At 43.8% G+C, this 20614-nt stretch overlaps 1 protein-coding gene across 1 annotated transcript in view; it reads right to left on the reverse strand.

The window, feature by feature from the left end:
• NID2 (nidogen 2) overlaps window positions 1–20614 on the reverse strand; it is a 79184-nt gene that overhangs the window by 39997 nt on the left and 18573 nt on the right. Inside the window, exons 5-8 of the mRNA XM_079699501.1 lie at window positions 10874–11023; window positions 10205–10450; window positions 8531–8731; window positions 6762–6992 (exon numbers count right to left, since the gene is read on the reverse strand). Of these exons, the coding sequence (XP_079555627.1) occupies window positions 6762–6992; window positions 8531–8731; window positions 10205–10450; window positions 10874–11023 (828 nt within the window). The remainder of the gene's footprint in view (window positions 1–6761; window positions 6993–8530; window positions 8732–10204; window positions 10451–10873; window positions 11024–20614) is intronic.

Below are 20614 nucleotides of genomic sequence, written 5' to 3' on the forward strand. Positions count from 1 at the left end.
ACAAATTTTTATATGGGTTGACAATTTTGGTTGGAGTGAGCTCAGAGAACAAAAAAGGCTCTGAGTGACTGAAGTCTAGACTTACTAGTCAAAACATATTATCATTTCTTGATCCAAAAATTTATCAGTGGAACAAGTTAGCCTAGGGGTAACAGCTCAATCATCTTCTAGAGTTCATATCAACAATAGGGTTTACGATCTCGATGTTGGATCTGGACACCCCAATGGTGTAACCTCTATTAAAGGTTCATTTGTTCAATGATTAAAGTCCTACGTGATCTAAGTTCAGACCGGAGTAATACAGGTCGGTTCCTACCTATTATATATTTCTCTCAGTTCAAAAGGACAAGAGAAATCAGGCCCACTTTTAAAAAGCACCTGATAAACCAGTTAATGATATAATCTTAATTTAATTAATATATACAAAATATTACCCAAGAACAGGGTTTGTTAAGGTGGCAGAGCCCAGTAATTGTGTAAAACTTAAACCTTTGTAACTGGAGGTTCAAATCCTCTCCCTAACAAAATGTTTATAATTAACATCTTAATACTCATTATCCCCATTCTCCTAGCCATGGCATTCCTCACGTTAATTGAACGAAAAATCCTAGGTTATATGCAACTTTGAAAAGGACCAAATATCGTTGGACCATATGGCCTATTACAACCTATTGCTGACACAAATTATTCATTAAAGCACCATTACGACCAGCTACATCCTCCATTTCCATATTTATTATTGCACCAATCCTAGCCCTAACCCTAGCCCTAATCATATGAATTCCTCTACCTATACCTTATCCTCTCATTAATATAAATCTAGGGGTGTTATTTATAATAGCTATGTCAAGCCTCGCCGTATATTCCACCTTATGATCCGGATGGGTCTCCAACTCAAAATATGTATTAATTGCAGCCCCACGAGCAGTAGTACAATTTCATATGAAGTAATACTAGCAATTATTCTTCTATCAGCCCTTTAAATAAATGGAACTTTTACTTTCTCAACCCTCATCACAAGAACATTTATGAATAATCTTCCCATCATGACCCCTAGCTGTGATTTATCTTCTCTCTAGCAGAAACTAACCAAGCCCCCTTTGACCTAACAACAGAAGGAGAATCTGAACTCATATCGGGTTTCAACGTAGAATATGCAGCAGGCCCATTCATTGTATTTTTCTTAGAATATGCCATTATAATAAATATTTTCACAACAATCCTCTTTCTAGGAGCATTCCACAACCCCCCCCATACTAGAACTATATACAACCAACTTTATTATAAAAACGCTATTATTAACAGTTTCTTCCCTATGATTTTGAGCATCCTACCCTCAATTCCAATATGATCAGTTAATACATCTACTGTGAAGAAACTTCCTACCACTAACACTAGCCCTATGCATATGGCACGTCTCACTACCTATTATAACATCAAGCATCCCTACACAAACATAAGAAATATGTCTGATAAAAGTTACTTTGATAGAGTAAATAATAGAGGTTTAAGCCTTCTTATTTCTAGAATCACAGGAATTGAACTTATCCTTAAGAATTCAAAATCCTTCATGCTACCATATTACACCATATTCCATACTAAGGTCAGTTAAATGAGCTATTGGCCCCATACCCCGAATATGTTGGTTTATATCCTTCCAGTACTAATAAACTCCATCATCTTTATCATCATCCTAACAACAATTCTTGTTGTTAATAACCAGCTCTCACTGACTACTTATCTGAATTGGATTCGTAAGAAATATTAGCCATTATCCCTATCATAATAAAAAAGTTCAACCCATGAGCTATAGAAGCGCCCACTAAATATTTTCTAACACAAGCTACCGCATCAATATTACATATAATAGCTTTTATCCTTAACCTATTATATTCCAGCCAATGAACCATTACAAAAATCTTTAATTCAACAGTATCAGTAGTAATAACAATAGCCCTAACCATAAAACTAGGACTATCTCCATTCCACTTCTGAGTGCCTAAAGTTACATAAGGTATTTCATTACTAGCACGCCTAATCTTATTAACATGACAAAAAACTTGCACCCTTATTAGTATTATACCAAATTTCACCATCCATTAACCTAAATTTAATACTGTCCTTATCCATACTATCTATTATAATTGGAGAGTTATGACATTCTAAAAATCTATTCATTAATTGATGGGCATTTGGGTTGTTTCCACCTTTTGGCTATTATAAAGTTTTCATAAGCTTTTCTTTCTCTTGGTATATAACTAGGAGTAGAGTTACTCAGTCAAATAGTAACTTCGTGTTTAACTTTTTTGAGAAACTGCCATTTTCCACAGTTACACAATTTTATACACATACCAGCAACATGTGAGGGTTTCAGTTTCTCCACATGCCCATAAACATGTGCTATTATCCATTTTTGACTATAGCCATCCACATGCATATAAAGTAGTATTTCATTATGGTTTTGATTTTTGCATTTTCCTGATGATTAATGATGTTGAGCATTTTTTCATGGGCTCATTGGATGTCTTCTTAAGAGAAATACCTATCCAAATTTTTTGCCTATCTTTTAATTAGATTATTTGTCTCATTGAGTTGTAAAAGTTCTTCATATATTCTAGATACAAGTCTCTTATTAAACATATGATTTGCAAATATTTTCTCCCATTCTGTAGGTTGTATTTCACTTTGTTGATAATGCCCTCTGAAGCACAAAAGTTTTTTAATATTTTTTTTTGGCCGTGCTGCTTGGCTTGCAGGATCTTAGTTCCCCAACCAGGGATTGAACCTGGGCCACAGCAGCACTGAATCCTAACAACTGGACCACCAGGGAATTCCCAAAAGTTTTTAATTTTGATGACATCCCATTTATCTATTTTTTTCTTTTGTTGCTTGTACTTTTAGCATAATATCGAAGAAACCATTGCCAAATTCAGGGTCACAAAAGTTCACCCCTAAGTTTTTTCTAAAATTTTAATTTAAGTACATTAAGGCCTTTGACCCATTTTCAGTTAATTTTTGTATATGGTGTGAAGTAGAGGTCCATCTTCATTCTTTTTCTAATGAGTATTATTCAATTTTACTGCAATTCTTGTTTGTCTAGAAATAGATTTAACAATACTTCAATATTTTATAATGCTTTACAATTAGGCAAAACGCTTTCAGGTTTGCATATGCAACATCTACATATGCAACTTCATTTTTTAATTGAAGTATAGTTGATTTACAATATTATATAAGTTTCAGCTGTATAACATAGTAATTCAATATTTTTATAAACGATACTCCATTTAAAGTTATTATAAACTATTGGCTATATTCCCTGTGTTGTACAGTATATCCTTGTAGGTTATTTATTTTATATATAGTAGTTTATACCTCTTAATCTCCTACCCCTATCTTGTCCCTCCCTCCGTCCCTCTCCCCACTGGTAACCACTAGTTTGTTCTCCATATCTGTCTGTTTCTGTTTTGTTATATTCATTTCATTCATGTTTGTTTTTGGATTCCACATATAAGTTACAGTATACAGTATTTGTCTTTCCCTGTCTGACTTATCTTACTAAGCATAAAACCCTCCAAGTCCATCGTGTTGTTGCAAATGGCAAAATTTCACTCTTTTTCATGGCCAAACAGTATTCCAATGTGTGTGTGTGTGTGTGTGTGCGCGCGCATACCAAGTGTTCTTTATCCATTCATCTGTTGATTTGCACTTGGGTCCCCCTCCATGTCTTAGCCATTGTAAATAATTGTGCTATTAACATTGGGGTGCATGTATCTTCTCGAATTTTTTTTCATTTTCTTCAGATACATACCCAGGAATGGAACTGCTAGATCATATGGTAGTTCTATTTTTAGTTTTTTGAGGAAGCTCCAAACTGTTTTCCACAGTGGCTGCACAGATTTACATTCCCACCAACAGTGTACAAGGGTTCCCTTTTCTCCACATCATTGCCAACACATTTATTTGTGTTCTTTTTGATGACAGCACCTCACATCTGTCAGAATGGCTATCTCATTGTGGTTTTGATTTGCATTTCCCTGATTAGTGATGTTGAGCATCTTTTCATGTGCCTATTGGCCATCTGCATTTCCTCTTTGGAAAGATTTCTATTCAGTTCTTCTGCCCATTTTTCAATGAGCTGTTTGGGTTTTTTTTTATGTTGAATTGTATGAGCTATTTATATATGTTGGATATATACGTTGGATATGTTGAGCATCTTTTCATGTGCCTGTTGGCCATCTGTATGTCTACTTTGGAAAAATGTCTATTCAGGTCTTCTGTCCAATTTTTAATTGGGTTAGTTTTTGGTATTGAGTTTTATGAGCTGTTTATAAATGTGTAGGTTTATTTCTGGGATCTCTATTCTGTTCCATTGATTTATTGGTATGTTTTTATAACAGTACCATACTGTTTTGATTACTGTAGTTTTGTAGTATAGTCTGAAGTCCAGGCACATGATACTTCCAGCTTTCTTCTTTTTTCTCAAGATTGCTGTGGCTATTTGGGGTCTTCTGTGGTTCCATATAAGATTTCAGATTACTTGCTCTAATTCAGATTATCTGTTTTCATTCCTGTGAAAAAAAATGTCCTGGGTATTTTGATAGGGATTGCATTAAATTTGTAGTTTGTTTTCGCTAGTATGGGCATTTTAATATTAATTCTTCCAGTCCATGAACATGCATATCTTTCCATTTCTTTGTATAATCTTCAATTTTCTTCATAAATGTCTTATACTTTTCAGAGTATGGGTATTTCACCTCCTTGGCTACGTTTATTCCTAACTATTTTATTCTTTTTGATGTGATTCTAAATGGGATTGTTTTCTTGCTTTCTTTTTCTGATAGTTCATTAGTGTATAGAAAAGCCACAGACTTGTGCACATTTATCTTGTATCTTGCAACTATACTTAATTCATTTATTAGTCATAATAGTTTTTTGGTGGAGACTTTAGGGTTTTCTCTATATAGTGTCATGTCATCTGTAAATAGTGACAGTTTTACTTCTTCCCTTCCAATCTGGATGTCTTTTATTTGTTTCTCTTGTCTTATTGCTGTGACCATCTTCATCCTTTTGCATGTGGATATCCAGAGTTATCCCAGAACCATTTGTTAAAAAGACTACTCTTTCTCCTTATTGAGTTGTTTTGGCATCCTTGTCAAAAATCAATTGACTCTAAATGTGAGTGCTTATTTCTGGATTCTCACTTCTATTCCCATTGTTCTGTATATCTATCCTTATTCGAGGACCGCACTGTATTGATTACTCTTAAGTTTTGAAATCAGGAGGTATGATTCCTCCAACTCTGTTCCTTTTCAAGATTGTTTTGGCTATTCTGGGTTCTTTAAATTTTTATATGAATTTTAGGATCAACTTTTCAGTTTCTGCAAAAAAAGCCAGCTGATAGGATTGTGTTGAATCTATAGATCAATTTAGAAAGCACTGCCATCTTAACAATATTATGTCTTCTGCTTGTGGTTTCTAAGGGGGATGGTGGGGAGGCGAAGGATGGACTGGGAGTTTGGGGTTAGTAGATGCAAACTATTACATTTAGAATGAATAAACAAGGTCCTACTGTATGGCACAGGGAACTATATTGAATCTCCCGGGATAAACCATAATGGAAAAGAATATATATATGTGTATAACTGAGTCACTTTGCTGTACAGCAGAAATTAACACAGTATTGCAAATCAACTATACTTCAATTAAAAAATAATTAAAAAAACACAATATGTTTTCTGATCCATGAACTTAGAATGTTTTTCCATTTATTTAAGCCATCTTTGTTTTCAAAAACTTTTAGAGATGTCAATGTAAAAGTATTGCACTTCTTCCTAAAAATTTATTCCTAAATATTTTATTCTTTTGGAAATGGAATCATTTTCTTAATTTCCTTTACACTTTACTCATTGCTACTTTATAGAAATACAATTTTTGTATACCAATCTTATATCCTGCAACCTTACTGAAGTACTATTAGTTCAAATAGTTTTTTTTTTATTAATGAATTCCTTAGTTTTTCTACAAATAAGATCATGTCAGAGGAGAATAGAGATAATTTTACTTCTTCCTTTCCAATCTAGATGGCTTTTTTTTTTTTTTCATTTTCTTGCCTAACTGCCCTGGCTAGAACTTCCAGTACAGTGATGAAGTGAAGTGTCAAGAGCAGGCATCTTCTTTCTGATCTTAGAGGGAAAGCAACCAGTCTTTCCTCATTAAGTATGATGTTAATTTGGTTTTTTTCATACATGCAAGTTCTATTTCATTTTGTTCTTTTAGGCACTGGCTCTTTGTCCCACCTTGATTTGGTGAAATCCTTCTCATCTTTTAAGTTTTAGCTAAAATTTCACTTCATTGGGGACATCATTCCTGAACCTTGCAACTAGGCTCACAGCACCCTGCACTTATCACAATCATAACAAATATTTTTCAGCATCAACCTCCCTCCTAACTTGGCCACACCTTGTTCACAGGTGTATCCCCAACACAGACAGCACACACAATTGGGTGTTGCAGCAAACCAGCCTCATGTATATGCTCTATTCCTGATCTTGGCAGGAACAGTATTCTAAAAGTTCCATTTCTACCCCTCAAGGACAGGACCCTGCTTTATTCATCCTTACACCCAGCACCTAACAGAGCCTGGCACTCAGTTACCCTTAGTAACCTATGTGAATCATTCTGAGGCCACTCAAAAGGCATGAAAGAAAGAAGGTTGGATGTAATTTTTGCCCAGCAATAACAAAAAAGGGAAACCATACCTTCAACAGGGCCAATTTGATTGGTCACAGCGAATCTGAGCACTTTTTCTTCATCCGTGTACAAGGCAAAGACCCGGTCCACATTCAGCTGCTGGGTGGTGGGGATGGTCCAGTGTCTGGGGCCATGCCTACATGCCTGGTAAGTGATGTTCTGGTGGATGCGGTAGGACCGTGTTTGGTTGATGGCACCCAACGTGAGAGAGTAGGCTCTGGAACTTGTGGAGGTCACAGCTGCAATAGACATTATTCAGTCAAATGAGGAAATGTACAAATATTAAATACAGAGGTTTTTTATGTGAGGTGAGTTTCTCTGCACATTTTTCATGTAGTTGCTGGAGCATGTCCCCTTGGGAAGTTTGAGTTTATATGGGAAACCCAAGAACCCACGTAGATGTAAAACCAAAGCACTGAGAGGGAAGAGGTATAATCACTGCTGTCAATATTCTCAAAGAATAAACTTTACTATATGCCAGCCATGCCCAGCACTCTATAAGCAGTGCCTCATTTATTCCTTACAACAGCCAGTGAGGTGGGCCCTGCCATCTTGTGTGGAGAGTCTCACAGAGGTTAGAGAGTTAATTAAGTAGCCTAAGAAGCAAAGCTGGGGGCTTCCCTGGTGGTGCAGTGGTTGAGAGTCCACCTGCCAATGCAGGGGACACAGGTTCGTGCCCCAGTCCGGGAAGATCCCACATGCCACGGAGCGGCTGGGCCCGTGAGCCATGGCCGCTGAGCCTGCGCGTCGGAGCCTGTGCTCCACAACGGGAGAGGCCACAACAGTGAGAGGCCCACGTACCGCAAAAAACTAAAATAAGAAGCAAAGCTGGTATGCAGAGCCGGAAATGGAACTCAAGTTAGCCTGACTCTACCCCGCTCCCCCCAAGTTTTCAACCAATCCATCCATCAGTGCACAGAAGGCTTCCAACACCTCGCACTGAAGTCTGGAGGCTTCTGGGGAAAGGGGTGGGGGTCTTTTATCTCCACCTGAGTGCAGAGTTGGGAGGCCAGGCAGTTTTCTAGCTATCAGCTACCCTGTGCCCAGGCCAGATCTCTGCTACCCATCCTCTTCCCTGTGACTCTTGCCTGGCTTCCAGCTCTCACACCGCACGAGAAGCAAAGGCACAGCTCAAAACAAACCCCTGTGCTGCAGGACAGCAACTGAGATTGGGGCAGCATCTCAAAATCAGGGGGTGTCTTACAGAACACATCACACCTTATACATATCAACCATGTAAGAGAGACAGAAAAGGGGTGATTATTCTCATTCTAAAGATGAGAAATAAGCTCTCAGTAAGTGATCTTATTCCCCACATATTTTAAACACATCCATGATAAGAATTCCTGTCTTCTGACTCCAAATCTAGTGGTAGTTTTACAACACTGTACGGCATCTCTGATTTCAAAGCAGGCTGAAACAAGGTTACAGAACAAGTATAAATTCCAATAATCAATATTTTTCCACAGCCCAGAGAACAGGATGGTTAAAAACTGTACAAAATTATACCATCCCTCCCCACCCCATAGACAAGGTTGTTATTATGTTATTATTATCTGCAAATATTGGGTAGGGATGTTGATATTCTTGTGTACAACAGCCAGCACTTTTCTCACACTAATAAAATAACGAATAATAAAAACAACACTGAGCTCATTTCATGTGTCACACACTGTTCTATAAGGACATGCCACATAGTCACTCACATAATCCTCACAACTATCTTGTGAGATGTGCACCATCCCCATTTTACGGAGTGAGAACTGGTTGCACGTACCTGAGTCCGAGTAGTGGTAGAGCTCCTTGTAGGGAGCAATGTGGGCTGTGAAGTTTGCTGGGATGTAAGGCACCTGGCCTTGAATGTTGGTTTGAATGCTCAGATAGTTCTCTGGGTCCAGCCCCTCAGCACTTTGAGTGATTCGAACTCTTTCCTCTCCTGGGTAGAAAGTAACTTCCATGTCATGGATAAAGGTAGCACCTGGAGAGGAAAACAATCCAGCACAGGGATGAAAGGAGGCCTTGCATTTTCCAGCAATAATCACCAGTGCATACTTCCACTTCCCAGTTTCTGCTACTGTTGGGGATGGTGCCTAAGGAGCTCTGATAACCAAGGTTAAGTACTCTCAGCTGTTGATCTCACCAGTTCCCCGAACTTTCTGTTAAAGAGCATGGCTCCATTCTATCCCATCTCACATTGCTTCTCTTTGTAGGAACTTGTTTTCTGTGAAAAATAAACCCCTAGGAACATCCTTGACCTTTCTCTTTCTATGGCTGTCAGACTTAAAAACAATCAAAAATCCCCAGGACACCCATTTACATTTGAATATCAGATGAATAAAAAACACTTTTAGTATAAGTATGTCCCATACAATATTTGGGGCATACTTCTACTAAATTATTCAATTTTTTTTTTTTTTTTTTTTTTTTTTTGCGGTACGCGGGCCTCTCACTGTTGTGGCCTCTCCCGTTGCGGAGCACAGGCTCCGGACGCGCAGGCTCAGCGGCCATGGCTCACAGGCCCAGCCGCTCCACGGCATGTGGGATCTTCCTGGACTGGGGCACAAACCCGTGTCCCCTGCAACGGCAGGCAGACTCTCAACCACTGCGCCACCAGGGAAGCCCTAAATTATTCAATTATTAATTGTTTATCTGAAATTCAAATGTAACTAGGTATACTGTATTTTATTTATCTACTTTTGACTCAAGGTTTTATCAAAACTTGATTAAGAGCAAGATCCTACAAATGCCTATTGAGTTCTACAGCTGGAGATGGGCCAAGAACTTTTCTCTCACACTTCACGTGCAATAAACATAAATCCACTAGGAAACAAGGGGTAGTGAGGTGAGAAGCCAGGAAGTGTTCTCTACACCCTTGCTATCAAAGGGTGGTCCTTAGGCCAGCATTATCATCTCCTGGAAGCTTGCTAGGAAAACAGGATCACAGACACCCCAGGCCCGCCACCCCCAACCTACTGAATCAGAACCTGCACTTTCCCGAGGCCCCAGGTGACGTGCAGGTGGGTTAAAGTCTGAGAAGCACTGTCTATACTATTATAGATCAGAGTCATCAGGGGACAAAGAGGAAAGGCACCCCTCCCCCATGAAGTAAAATCATCTCCAGATGCCCTGGAACTACCACCTGCATCCCTCTTTGGCAGATCTGTGAGTGACAACTGAATTACATGGAGTCTGACAAAGAAGCTTCAACAAACTGGGGTAAGAGGGCACAAATGCTCCAGATGGGATCATCCTATTTCTCAGAACCACCTGGAGAACCTTTAGAAGAAATCACTGTCTTTTAAAAACAGTCCTGCAAGGCCAAACCATCCCCAACTACCTCGGGGCAGAAAAACTACACCTGTCTGGATCTGAAACATTGGACAACTGACTACTGAATGAAAACCCAAGGCTCCACGCCGCCAAAGCCACGGTGACCTGTGGCCCTCCTCACCTGTGAGGCTGAAGCCGTTCTCCCAGCCTGGTTTTTCTAAAGCAAAGAGCCAGCCAAACAGGCCTCCGATCGGCGTGAGTGGGAGAAGGGCCTGGGCGGCGGGCTGCGGGATGTGGCCGATGGCCAGGTAGGCTCTGCCGTCGTCGCCCACCACATAAGCGTGCAGGTCCGCGTCGGTGAAGTGCACGGGCGTGTGGCCCACGCGGAGGTGCCCACTCACCTTCCCATTGACTCGATGAGGTGTCCCTGAGAGACAGCAAACCCTGTCAGCCTTGACCGTCATCCACATGCACAGATAAAACTATCCCACTGACAACTCCCCACACTCCACTTTCAGGCCTTTTCACGATTCCCTAACCCACCCACTACCCATCGAGGTACGAAACACTTTGATCTCACTTCTCCCATCCTCCCTCTCTCCTGTCCACTTGCACCCTAAGGAGCTAGCCAAAAGGGAGGAAACATTTCTGTTTCATCCTCAAGTTGGGAAATCAGCCCAAACGTGTTCATTCCTCAAACATTTACGGAGCACCTACAAGTTGCTTGGGCTTTGATTCAAGCAGTAGAGAGACAGGTCCATAAACAGAGCTCACGGTGGCAGCTGGAAACAGCAAGCGACGGACACAGACCCAGAGCAGCCCCCGCCCCAATCAAGCCAGCACCCCTCACCTTTGGGCAGACAGTGCTTCCCGTTCCCGTAAAAGCTGGACTGGCAGTGGCAGCAGAAGCCCGTGGCATAGTCAGTGCAGAAGGCGTGCCGGGAACAGCGCTCATGGTTGTGTTCGCAGGTCTCCCTGTTGGCAGTGTTGTACATGAAGACTGAAAGTAAAACAAACTTGCATGTAAAGGACTAAGTGATTCCAGTATCATGGTTGCCAAGGCTCATCACGGACACAGCATCTGCTCCATAAAATCCACTTAGATTGTAATAAACAAATGGGGGTTTGATGATTAAGAGACGGAAATGACATTCAACTCGGGAATTAACTTGCTTTGTCTTCTGGCAAGAAGTACTGCCGACTGCTCCCATCTGGTCTCTCTGCAGAGCTGGTGAGCGAGGCTGAGACTGCGCCCCTCGGTGCAGTGACAGGAAAGCCAACCAGGAAGTACGTGTTAGGTTGAACTGCCATTTTCTGGGTCAAAAATGGCCAAAGGTCAGCAATTTTATATGGTTCAAACTAATATTAATGAGCTCCCGAGAGGAATACCAAAGAGAGAAACTAATGAACACGGTCTTATGTCTAACCATTCTTTTACTTTTGGTAACCCTGAACTTGAAGAGAATATAACCTATAGCTTGTCTTACTTCCCAGAAAAAAAATTTTTTTTCTGAAAGAGAAGGGCATTGAAGAAAGAACACACATACACACACACACCCTAAAGAAAGTGTATAGGAGGCAGGTGGAGATGGAGGGGAAGGAAACAGAGAGCCCAGCTGCGAAAGGCTCTGTGCCTTTGCAGGGTTTCTCGTGGTGGGTGTGGCCCGAGCCAGATGTCAGGGCAGCAGCGGAGAGCCTGGCCATAGTCACCATTCTCTAGGAAGCCACGTGGACCTGGGTAAGCTCAGTGCTCCAGTAGCTGTTCCTTCCAGCTCTCGCTTATTCTGCCCATTAAAAAAAGAAAGAGAATCATTTGTGCTACCAAGAAACAAAGGAACTGGAGCAGATGCTATTGTCCTTGAACGGAATGGCCAAGGAATTGGGGGTTGCTGACAGATAAGAGAAAGCTTTGTCAGGGACACGGGGGATGATCCCAATCCCAAGCACGGCCACCAGGAGGCAAAATGGCTGTGCACACCTCTGCATCCCCCGGAGCAGGAGTTGGGTGGAGACTCCAGGAGCTGACTGAGCAAAGATGGCACAAAACTCTAGTGCTAGACTCCAGTGCTGTTGTGAGGTGCCGGCTCCTGAGGAAGACAGATAAACTGCCCTTGGGAAAACCTGGGTGGCAGTTGTGTTCCACATCTAGGTCTGAAAAGGAGGAAATGGGAAGGGAAAGAAGAAATGGGAAGATCAGTACTTACCCAGTACTCCGGGGAGAACAGAAAACAAACCAACGTTGGGGCAGGATGGGAATGTAGCACCATAGAAGTAACAACGGAGCCAGCGTCGACTTGTATCAGCAAGTGAGACTATAACAAAGTGAACCTTGAAAGAGTGCCTAATATATGCCAGGTACTATTCTACGAACTTTATTAACTCTTTTAATTTGCACAAGAGCAGGGACTTTTTTAATCCCTGTTTTGCAGGTAAACAAGCTGGGCACAGATTAAGGTGACTCTCCTGAAGTCACACAGGCAGTAGGTGGTGGAGTTGGGATCTGAACCTACGAAGTCTGGCTCCAGATTCTTAACAGCTGCACTCAACCACCCTCCAGCAGAGCCCAAGGACATCGATCATGAGAGCCAGGCAAAGGATCTGCTCAGCTGACTGTGGTTAATCAACACAGGCTTCGGACAGGCAGGTTTGAGTACTACTTTATAAATCAGGCTTAGTGGGAGAAGATAGCAGAGATTGTCCAGATGGCTGTCACAGCGGACAGAAAAGCAGAGGTAGGAGAACTGAGTAGCAGCAGTAGCATTAACTTCTGGACAGTATTTGACTGCTGCTTACAGATTCATGAGAAAGAAGTGAGCTGAGGGTTGGCAGGACAGACGATCTTGACTCAAGTGGAATATCTGACTGGGAACAGAGTGAGAGCGAAGTCGGTGACTCAAGATTTGGTACCAGGCCTACACGGCTGAGAAATTCCAGCTTGATAAAAATAGAAAATTAGGCATCACCATGAACACTTTTTTCCCTTTTTTTTTTTTTTTTTTGGTATGCAGGCCTCTCACTGTTGTGGCCTCTCCCATTGCGGAGCATGGGCTCCGGACGCACAGGCTCAGCGGCCATGGCTCATGGGCCCAGCTGCTCCACGGCATGTGGGATCTTCCCGGACAGGGGCACGAACCCGTGTCCCCTGCATCGGCAGGCGGACTCTCAACCACTGCGCCACCAGGGAAGCCCCCATGAACACTTTTTAAAACAGGAGAGTGACACAAAACTCAAGGCAGAAAAACAGAATGGATAATAAAGAAGATTATAAGAGGTTGCTGTGAGAAAACGATGTATCATTATCTATACCATTGGTTTGATAAGGGGGGAAAAATTCCAGTCTGAGTAAAAATAAATGAATGTAACTTGTCAAAATCTTGGGTTTCTCCAGCTCTGAAAAGTCACACGTATTAAGAAGTGGCCCCTGGAGCTTCCCTGGTGGCGCAGTGGTTGAGAGTCTGCCTGCCGATGCAGGGGACACGGGGTCGTGCCCCGGTCCGGGAAGATCCCACATGCCGCAGAACGGCTGGGCCCGTGAGCCATGGCCGCTGAGCCTGTGCGTCCAGAGCCTGTGCGTCCAGAGCCTGTGCTCCGCAACGGGAGAGGCCACAACAGTGAGAGGCCCGCATACCGCAAAAAAGAAAAAAAAAGAAGTTGCCCCTGGAGGGACTGGCACAGTTGTGAGTGTGTTCATGGCATCGGCTGCCATCAGGACTCTCCCTCGAGAAACACAAGCAGGGGCAGCAGAGGGTCCCAAGCTCTGACGTCCGACAGCAGCCTGACTCAGGTGTCTCTGCAGAAACCACAGAATTGCACCATGTCTGTTTCCTCCTCTCCAAAATCAGGATGACACCCCTTCTCACACCTCATTGCCAGAAATCACATTATTTCTTAGTGTACTTCTGAGCACCAAGGTAAAAAGGCAATCTGATGCAGGACTAAAAGCTAGTCATTTTCAGGAAATTCAGGTAAAAATAAAACCACATTAACACTGTTCTGTCCTCAGATTAAAGAAATGATGGGTTTGTATTGTGTTCCCTCTATTTGTTGTTTTGTGAAGGCTTGTTCTTCCGCCCGATCCCTCTTCTAAGAGAGGATTATGAAACAGGGAGGGGTGAGCTGGCGGAGGACTACAGATGTGTTGAGTTGGGTTAATTGAACTAAAATACTAGGAGGAGGCATAGCTTTTCTATGGGTAAAAAGAGGCTCAGCAGTGCAGCCAGCAACTTACAAATGCAACTGTGACAAAGTTTATAAGTTCATGGACACACAGACCGCACATTTCTAACAAAAAATAACAGGGCCCCATGAAAGGCTATTATGAGACAAACTATAATTACGATGGGTTAAATTAACTATTGGTAAGCTGGCTTGGGGATCTTTTTCAGCTCTGTGTGTGTGTGTGTGTGTGTGTGTGTGTGTGTGGAAAGCTGCATGCCCAGGATGGGACTTACTGAGCCAAGAACACAAGCTCAGCCTTCCAGCCCACGCCAGTCGCACTGGGGAAAGATGGGTGCACTCCTAGACAGAGGAACACACAAAGGGATCCCTTTTCCGTGCCTGCCTTCACATGCAGACGTGCACATGTAACACTGACAATGTCAGCTTAGATGAAAGGTAAATGCCTGTTACAATTTTCTTTCATTCTTTCAGTAATTCAAACAAATACTTATCGAGCACTCCCTGTGGGCCCGGCACTGGACTAGGAATTAGGGATACAGCTGAGAAGAGACAAAAATTCCTGTCCTGGAGCTTACATTCCCCCCTTTAGGCAGCAGTCAACAGACAGGTCAATTATTCAGTACGGCAGATGGTGTCAAGAACAGTGCAGAAGCTTAAATCAGGGTGGAACAAGAGGGCTGGAGATGGAAGGTGACTTTGCTTCTTCTAAATGACACAGCCACGGAAGGCCTGGGGAGAGGATGAACTTTGGGCAGAAGCCTGGAGGAGGAGAGGATGAGTGGGGGCAAGAGCTCGCGTCAGGCTGGCAGGGTACGTGGGAAGGACCGGAGCAGGGAGACAGGAGAAGGCGGGAGAGGTAATCCTGGCCCGTTCTCACCCGTCAGGCCTCACAGGTCAAGGGAAGGATTTGGGCTTTAGTCTGAGGGAGGGGGGGATGCTGCTGGGGAGCAGAAGAGTGACACGGTCTGACTTACGGGAACCTCAGGAATGAGCCAGTGCCTTGAGAGGAGGAGGTCCTGGTGGAGAGGATGAGAAGGGACCAAATCTGGAGTACTTTGAAGGTGGAGCTGCCAGGGTTTGCTGATGAATCGGATGGAGGGAGAGAAGCGGAGGAGTCGGGGGAGGGTAGAGAGAGGGAAGGAGAGCAGGGTGGGGAGGACGAGAGGAGAAAGAGAGGGGTCCACAGGGATGTTCGTTTCCTGGAGTGGGAACTGGAAGGCTGGAGGCGCCATTTACTGGAGCAGGTTTGTGGCAGAGCAGTTCTGGCAACGTCTTTGAGGCATCTGGGAAGCCCCACCCCGCCCCCTGACAGGGACTTATACCCTCAGCACGGCACTACTCAACCATTCAGAGGGACAGCTGCGTTCCTCCCTATGGATTCTGGGAACCACTGCATCAGAATCACCTGGGATGCCAGTTAAAAATGCAAATTCCCAGGGCACACCTTAGACCTACCAATGCAGACTCTCGATGGGCGGATCCCAGGAGTATGTACCTTAGCCACTCCTGGGGTGACTCTTACGTCCAGAGGAGACAGTGTTCAGGATATTTGCAAACTTTCCATTTCTGAGCCAGAGAATGCTGATTAATGTAGTGAATGAATTTCACCTGACCAATTAGCTCCTGGGGTGGCTGGGATTTCAGGGAATGCTCTAGCATTCATTCCTGGCCTGGCTGAGAAGTGGAACGCTGTGCTTATGGCCCACTTAGGCCAAACCCCCAAGCAGGGCACGTGAAGATCCTTAGTGGAGGCAACTGGGAGCCCAGGAGTCATTTCCCTTCCCTGATGAAGGAGGAGAACAGGACCTAAAAATGTGACCCCACGTGTGGCTCTCTAAGCAGGAAAGAAAAGCCAGACTTCTGGCCAACGTGACCTCTCAAATTTCTATGGGAACTGCAGGTAGATTCAAAGATGCTGAATTCCGTGAAGGTGGGGAATCCGTGTCTAAATCCCAGCTGGATGAGATGTGCAGTGAGCAGATGCAAAAAACAAAGTGGCACTTTTTCTTTTTCTGTGGTCATTTCTATGCCTCTGTACCTCACAGTTTTGAATGTGTTTTCACACACTTCTTCCTATTCTGGTGAGGAGGTGGTATCCCCTCTTTACAGATGACACCAATGAGGCCCACAAAGATTATATGATCTTCTGGCTCTAAATTCCACGTTCCTTCCATTACACCAGCAGTACTCAAGTGTGATGGGCTTCAGAATCACCAGGGGACCTGGTTTAAAAAGGCAGATTCTGGGGACTTCCCTGGTGGCCCAGTGGGTAAGACTCCGCCCTCCCAATGCAGGGAGCTTGGGCTCCATCCCCACTTAGGGAACTAGATCCCACATGCGTGCTGCAGCTAAGAGTTTACATGCCGCAACTGAAGATCCCGTGTGCCCCAACTAAGACCCGGCGCAGCCTAAATAAATAAATATTAAAAAAATAAATAAAAAGGCAGATTCTGGGTCAGAAGGTGGAGGAAGGGTGTGGAATCAGCATTTTAAACCACGGCCACGGGAGAAATAGCCACAAGTGGACTAGAGCCAAACTTTGAGAAATATAGTTTTCATTCCACAGATTCCTCTCTCCTGAATTTTACCCACTGGGGCAGGCTGTCTTCCAGACCCTCCGGGGACCCACGCTCTGCCTGGCAGCTCCTGTCACAGAGAGTCAAAAACGATAGGGACAAGTCTGCTGGCAGCTCGGGCCCAGCAGGAGGGCGGAGGCCAGCCAGGTTTGAATGAGCTCAGTTTGCAGCAGCTTTGTTAACTGAGGTTAGACCGTTGCTAAAGGAAACTTCACGTGAGGATTTTTAAAATCTCATTTCTTTTTTCCAGTTAATGCTTTTCACTCTTCTCCTATCCTTAACAGAAAGAAAAATGGGGTAGGGCTAGGGGGCTATGTAAGGGAAAAGAAGCAAAGGTGCTGCCAGGGTACTTGAGACTTGTCCTAATTGGGAGTTTTTCACACAAATGGAAAACTCCTGTGCACTTGTTCTGACCCACCCTTCAGTCTTCATTTCTCCAGAAACACTTAAGCACTCGTCTTCTGCCCTGGCCCGGCCACATGGAAGGCCAGCAGGCTCCACGGAGCAAACCGGGTTCATCATGCAAACGGGGACGGAGGGCTTCCTGCGCAGGGCTGCCCCTGGCAGCTGAGCTGTCTTTTACTTTTAACAGCTCTTCCTGCTACCTCAAGAAAAAGGACTTACATTTTCACTGCAGGACAGATTTTTCTTAGGTTTCCCACCTCACAGAATGATAGACAAATAAGAAAAACCACATCCAACTAACCACATCCAACTTTATAATGAAAAACAGTGGTATGCTACTCCCTCCAGTTTTCGTCTGTTTTTGGGGTATGTGTGTGGTACATAGTGAAGCTCATTGGGCAAACAGTTATTAGGACCCTGTTTTTCTGTGGGGGGAGGGTTACATCCACCATCGTGAGACTAGCAGGCTCTCCCGTGCAGGTGTCTTCGCAGGTATGGGGGTCCTCTTGTTCACAGTCCCTCAGCAACCTGGGGGTGCACCTAGGAGAGGGGCTTTTGTGCCTGGAAGGCTGGGCTGGGCAGCAGAGCCTGTTCGAATTCATTCCAGGGTAGAAGCTGCTTGAGCAACACATTCCTAAGGCCTCTCCCAAGGCCAGAAGTAGAGTTGGACCAGAAGCTACAGGGAAATCCCTGTTCACACCCTGGGCCTGCCCTGCGTGAATGCTGTCTAAGTAGAATCAACAGGATCCCACGGTGGAGTGAGAACATCTGAGGTCTCTGAAAGGTAGGTGTCCCTCCCCCTTTCTAATTCATCATGCAGACTGAGGTCACATTAAGCTTCCCATTACATCACCTGGGCAGGTTTAAAAATCTCTACGACCCCTGTGAATCAAGCTTGTCCTGCTGCCCACAACACTGGCAGTCTCTGGTCCTAGGCGTCTGGAGCCTCAATGGCAGCTGCCTCTCACATCCCCTGCCCCCAACTCACTCACTCACTCCCTCTCCATTTCCACCTCACCACCTCCACTCCTGTCACTCCTCTGTCCAGAATATGCCCCACTTTCTCCCTCTCTAAACTGAGACTCCGACCCCACGGCCTGGCTCAAGACCCCCTCCTCCACGAAGACTTCCCTGATGGCACCACAGGTGAATCTGCCCTGCGCTGTGCTACCTGACAGCTTGCTCTAATCTTCCGTGGCTTCGCTGCAGTACTGGTCTGCATCTTATGAAGGCAAATCACTCAGTATTTTCAGCCTTCAATTTCCTTCTTTGTACTGTGAGAAGGATAATAGTACCTACCCCACAGGGCAATTCTGAGGATTAACCGTGCTAGTGCAATCCAAGCAAAGTTTCCTCTCAGAGTCTGAGTGGACATTTGATAAATACCAGTGAAAACTTCCACTAGTGCCCCGGTCAGAGAAGGGCACATGGCAGGTGCTCAGGTAACTTTTGGTTTGACAACAATCTTCCAGAGCTGCTCGGAGAAGTAAGACCCCTGAGACAGAGAAAGCTTGTGCATCCAATTTACTGCCAGTTCTGTGGTCTATGAAAACAGAACAAAGCAAATAATATGCTCGAGGCTAGAACTAGAGTGAAACTGGGACATTCTTGCCTGGTGTGGACATGATCTAAAAAGAATCTAGATTTCTCAATAAAAAGTCTATAAAAAGAGTCCCTAAGAGGGAAAAAAATTTTTTTTAAAGAGAAGGGAGAGCTATTTGGGGGAGGGCTTTAAATTTTAATTTCCTGGTTTACCGACTACTATGAAGCTTCAAGGGGAAACTAAAATTTATTGGGCACGGTGCTTCCATGCCCAATTTTAATTCTCACAACTCTTTGATGAGGTCTACGTTATCTCCATTTTATAGCTGAAGAAAATGAGAGTCAAACAGAAATTGTCTTATCCCAAACCACATGGCAGAGCTGGGAATCAAGCTCAAGTCCATCAAACACCAAAATCCACACTCCTTCACTGCATCAGTAGGAAAAGCTGAGCAAGATGGCTTGAGGCTGGACAGTTAGCAGGCTCTCTTTGGTGTGAGTCTCTGCCACCCTGCCCACTGGCTTTCCCAGAGGGAGTCCACTTTTGCCTAATGGACCTCTGGGATGCCAATGTTTTGCTTGAAAAAACAAAGTTCACTGCCAAGAAATACCAAGTAATTAACAATTGCATGGTTCTATACAGTCAGCTCCCCGGTATCTCCGCGGATTCAAGGAACGGCAGATCCTGTGCAATGTTAAGGATCTGCGGTTAGGGGAACCTGCAGTTGAGGGGCCTGAGGATGCAGAACCGTGGATACGGAGGGCTGACTAAGGGGCTTGAGCATCCAAAGATTTTGGTATCTGTGGGGGGATCCTGGAACAAATTCCCCATGGATACCAAGTCTTTCTAAAGCCTGAGGTGAAACCAAAGGTTCACCTATTTTTCCCTTTCTGCTTTCAAGTTTTAAAGCTTTCCCTGTCTGCTAATATGGTGGTTGACTTTTTTTCTTCGAGTTTCAAAAACTTCTAGTTAGATTTATTTTCCTAAATGTTTCATTGTATTAATCAGCTGTTTCGAAGGCATTTTGCCATTTCTAAGATGTCAGTGGTAGACGTCATCCAGAAGCTGTTAAATATCATAGTTCATGCCCCATGAGGGTTCTGGCTGCTGCCTGTTTTTCTCTATGGCCAGTTCCCTAGACCCCTACAGCAATTCGAGCTTATCCAGCCCCTCACAGTTCAAAGCAGGATGTGCAGCCCCTTCTTCTTAACCCTTTAACAACTCACTCCAGGGATCTGCTTTCTAATATTCCAAGCTCTTCCCAGAGCAGGGAATCACAACCCACAAATGAAAAGACCACATAGGAGCACGTCTTTACCTCAAAATCTCTGTGATCAAAGTGTCTTTGATACTTGGCTTTACATTTTGTTTAGATATACGGCACTTATGCTGAAAATTCAGGAGACTATCAGAAGGGTGTGAAGGTTCTGAAGCCTTCCAATAAACTTCACATCTTCAACATGAGAGAAACGTGGTCCTTAGGCACAAATTAAGGCACAAGTATTTAACAAGCCCGCTCTTCATTCTCTACTACCCCATCCCCATTCCCACTGCTTTAAAGCCTCTATAATTAGTAACAGCAGCCAGCATTTATTAAGATCCAACTAGTACAGACGTTAGCCTAAGAACTTCGTGATCCCTTTTAATCCTCTCGACAAATTTAGGAGAAACTGGAGGCTTGGGCACTACATAAAGTGTCACCCAGACAGCGTGACAGCCAGGATTCAACCTACACCAACGTTCTCCCTGTAATCATTACACAATGCTGCCTCAGTCACAAAACAGTTTCACCTCTCCCGAAAGAAGGGCTTCTTCAAGCAAATTCTTGCAGATCAGGACCACAGCAGAACCACCTGGAAGACCCTCTGCTAGGTCAACCTGTTTTACC

This window comes from Hyperoodon ampullatus (genome assembly GCF_949752795.1).
Source record: "Hyperoodon ampullatus genome assembly, chromosome: 3".
Classification (NCBI taxonomy): Eukaryota; Metazoa; Chordata; class Mammalia; order Artiodactyla; family Ziphiidae; genus Hyperoodon; species Hyperoodon ampullatus.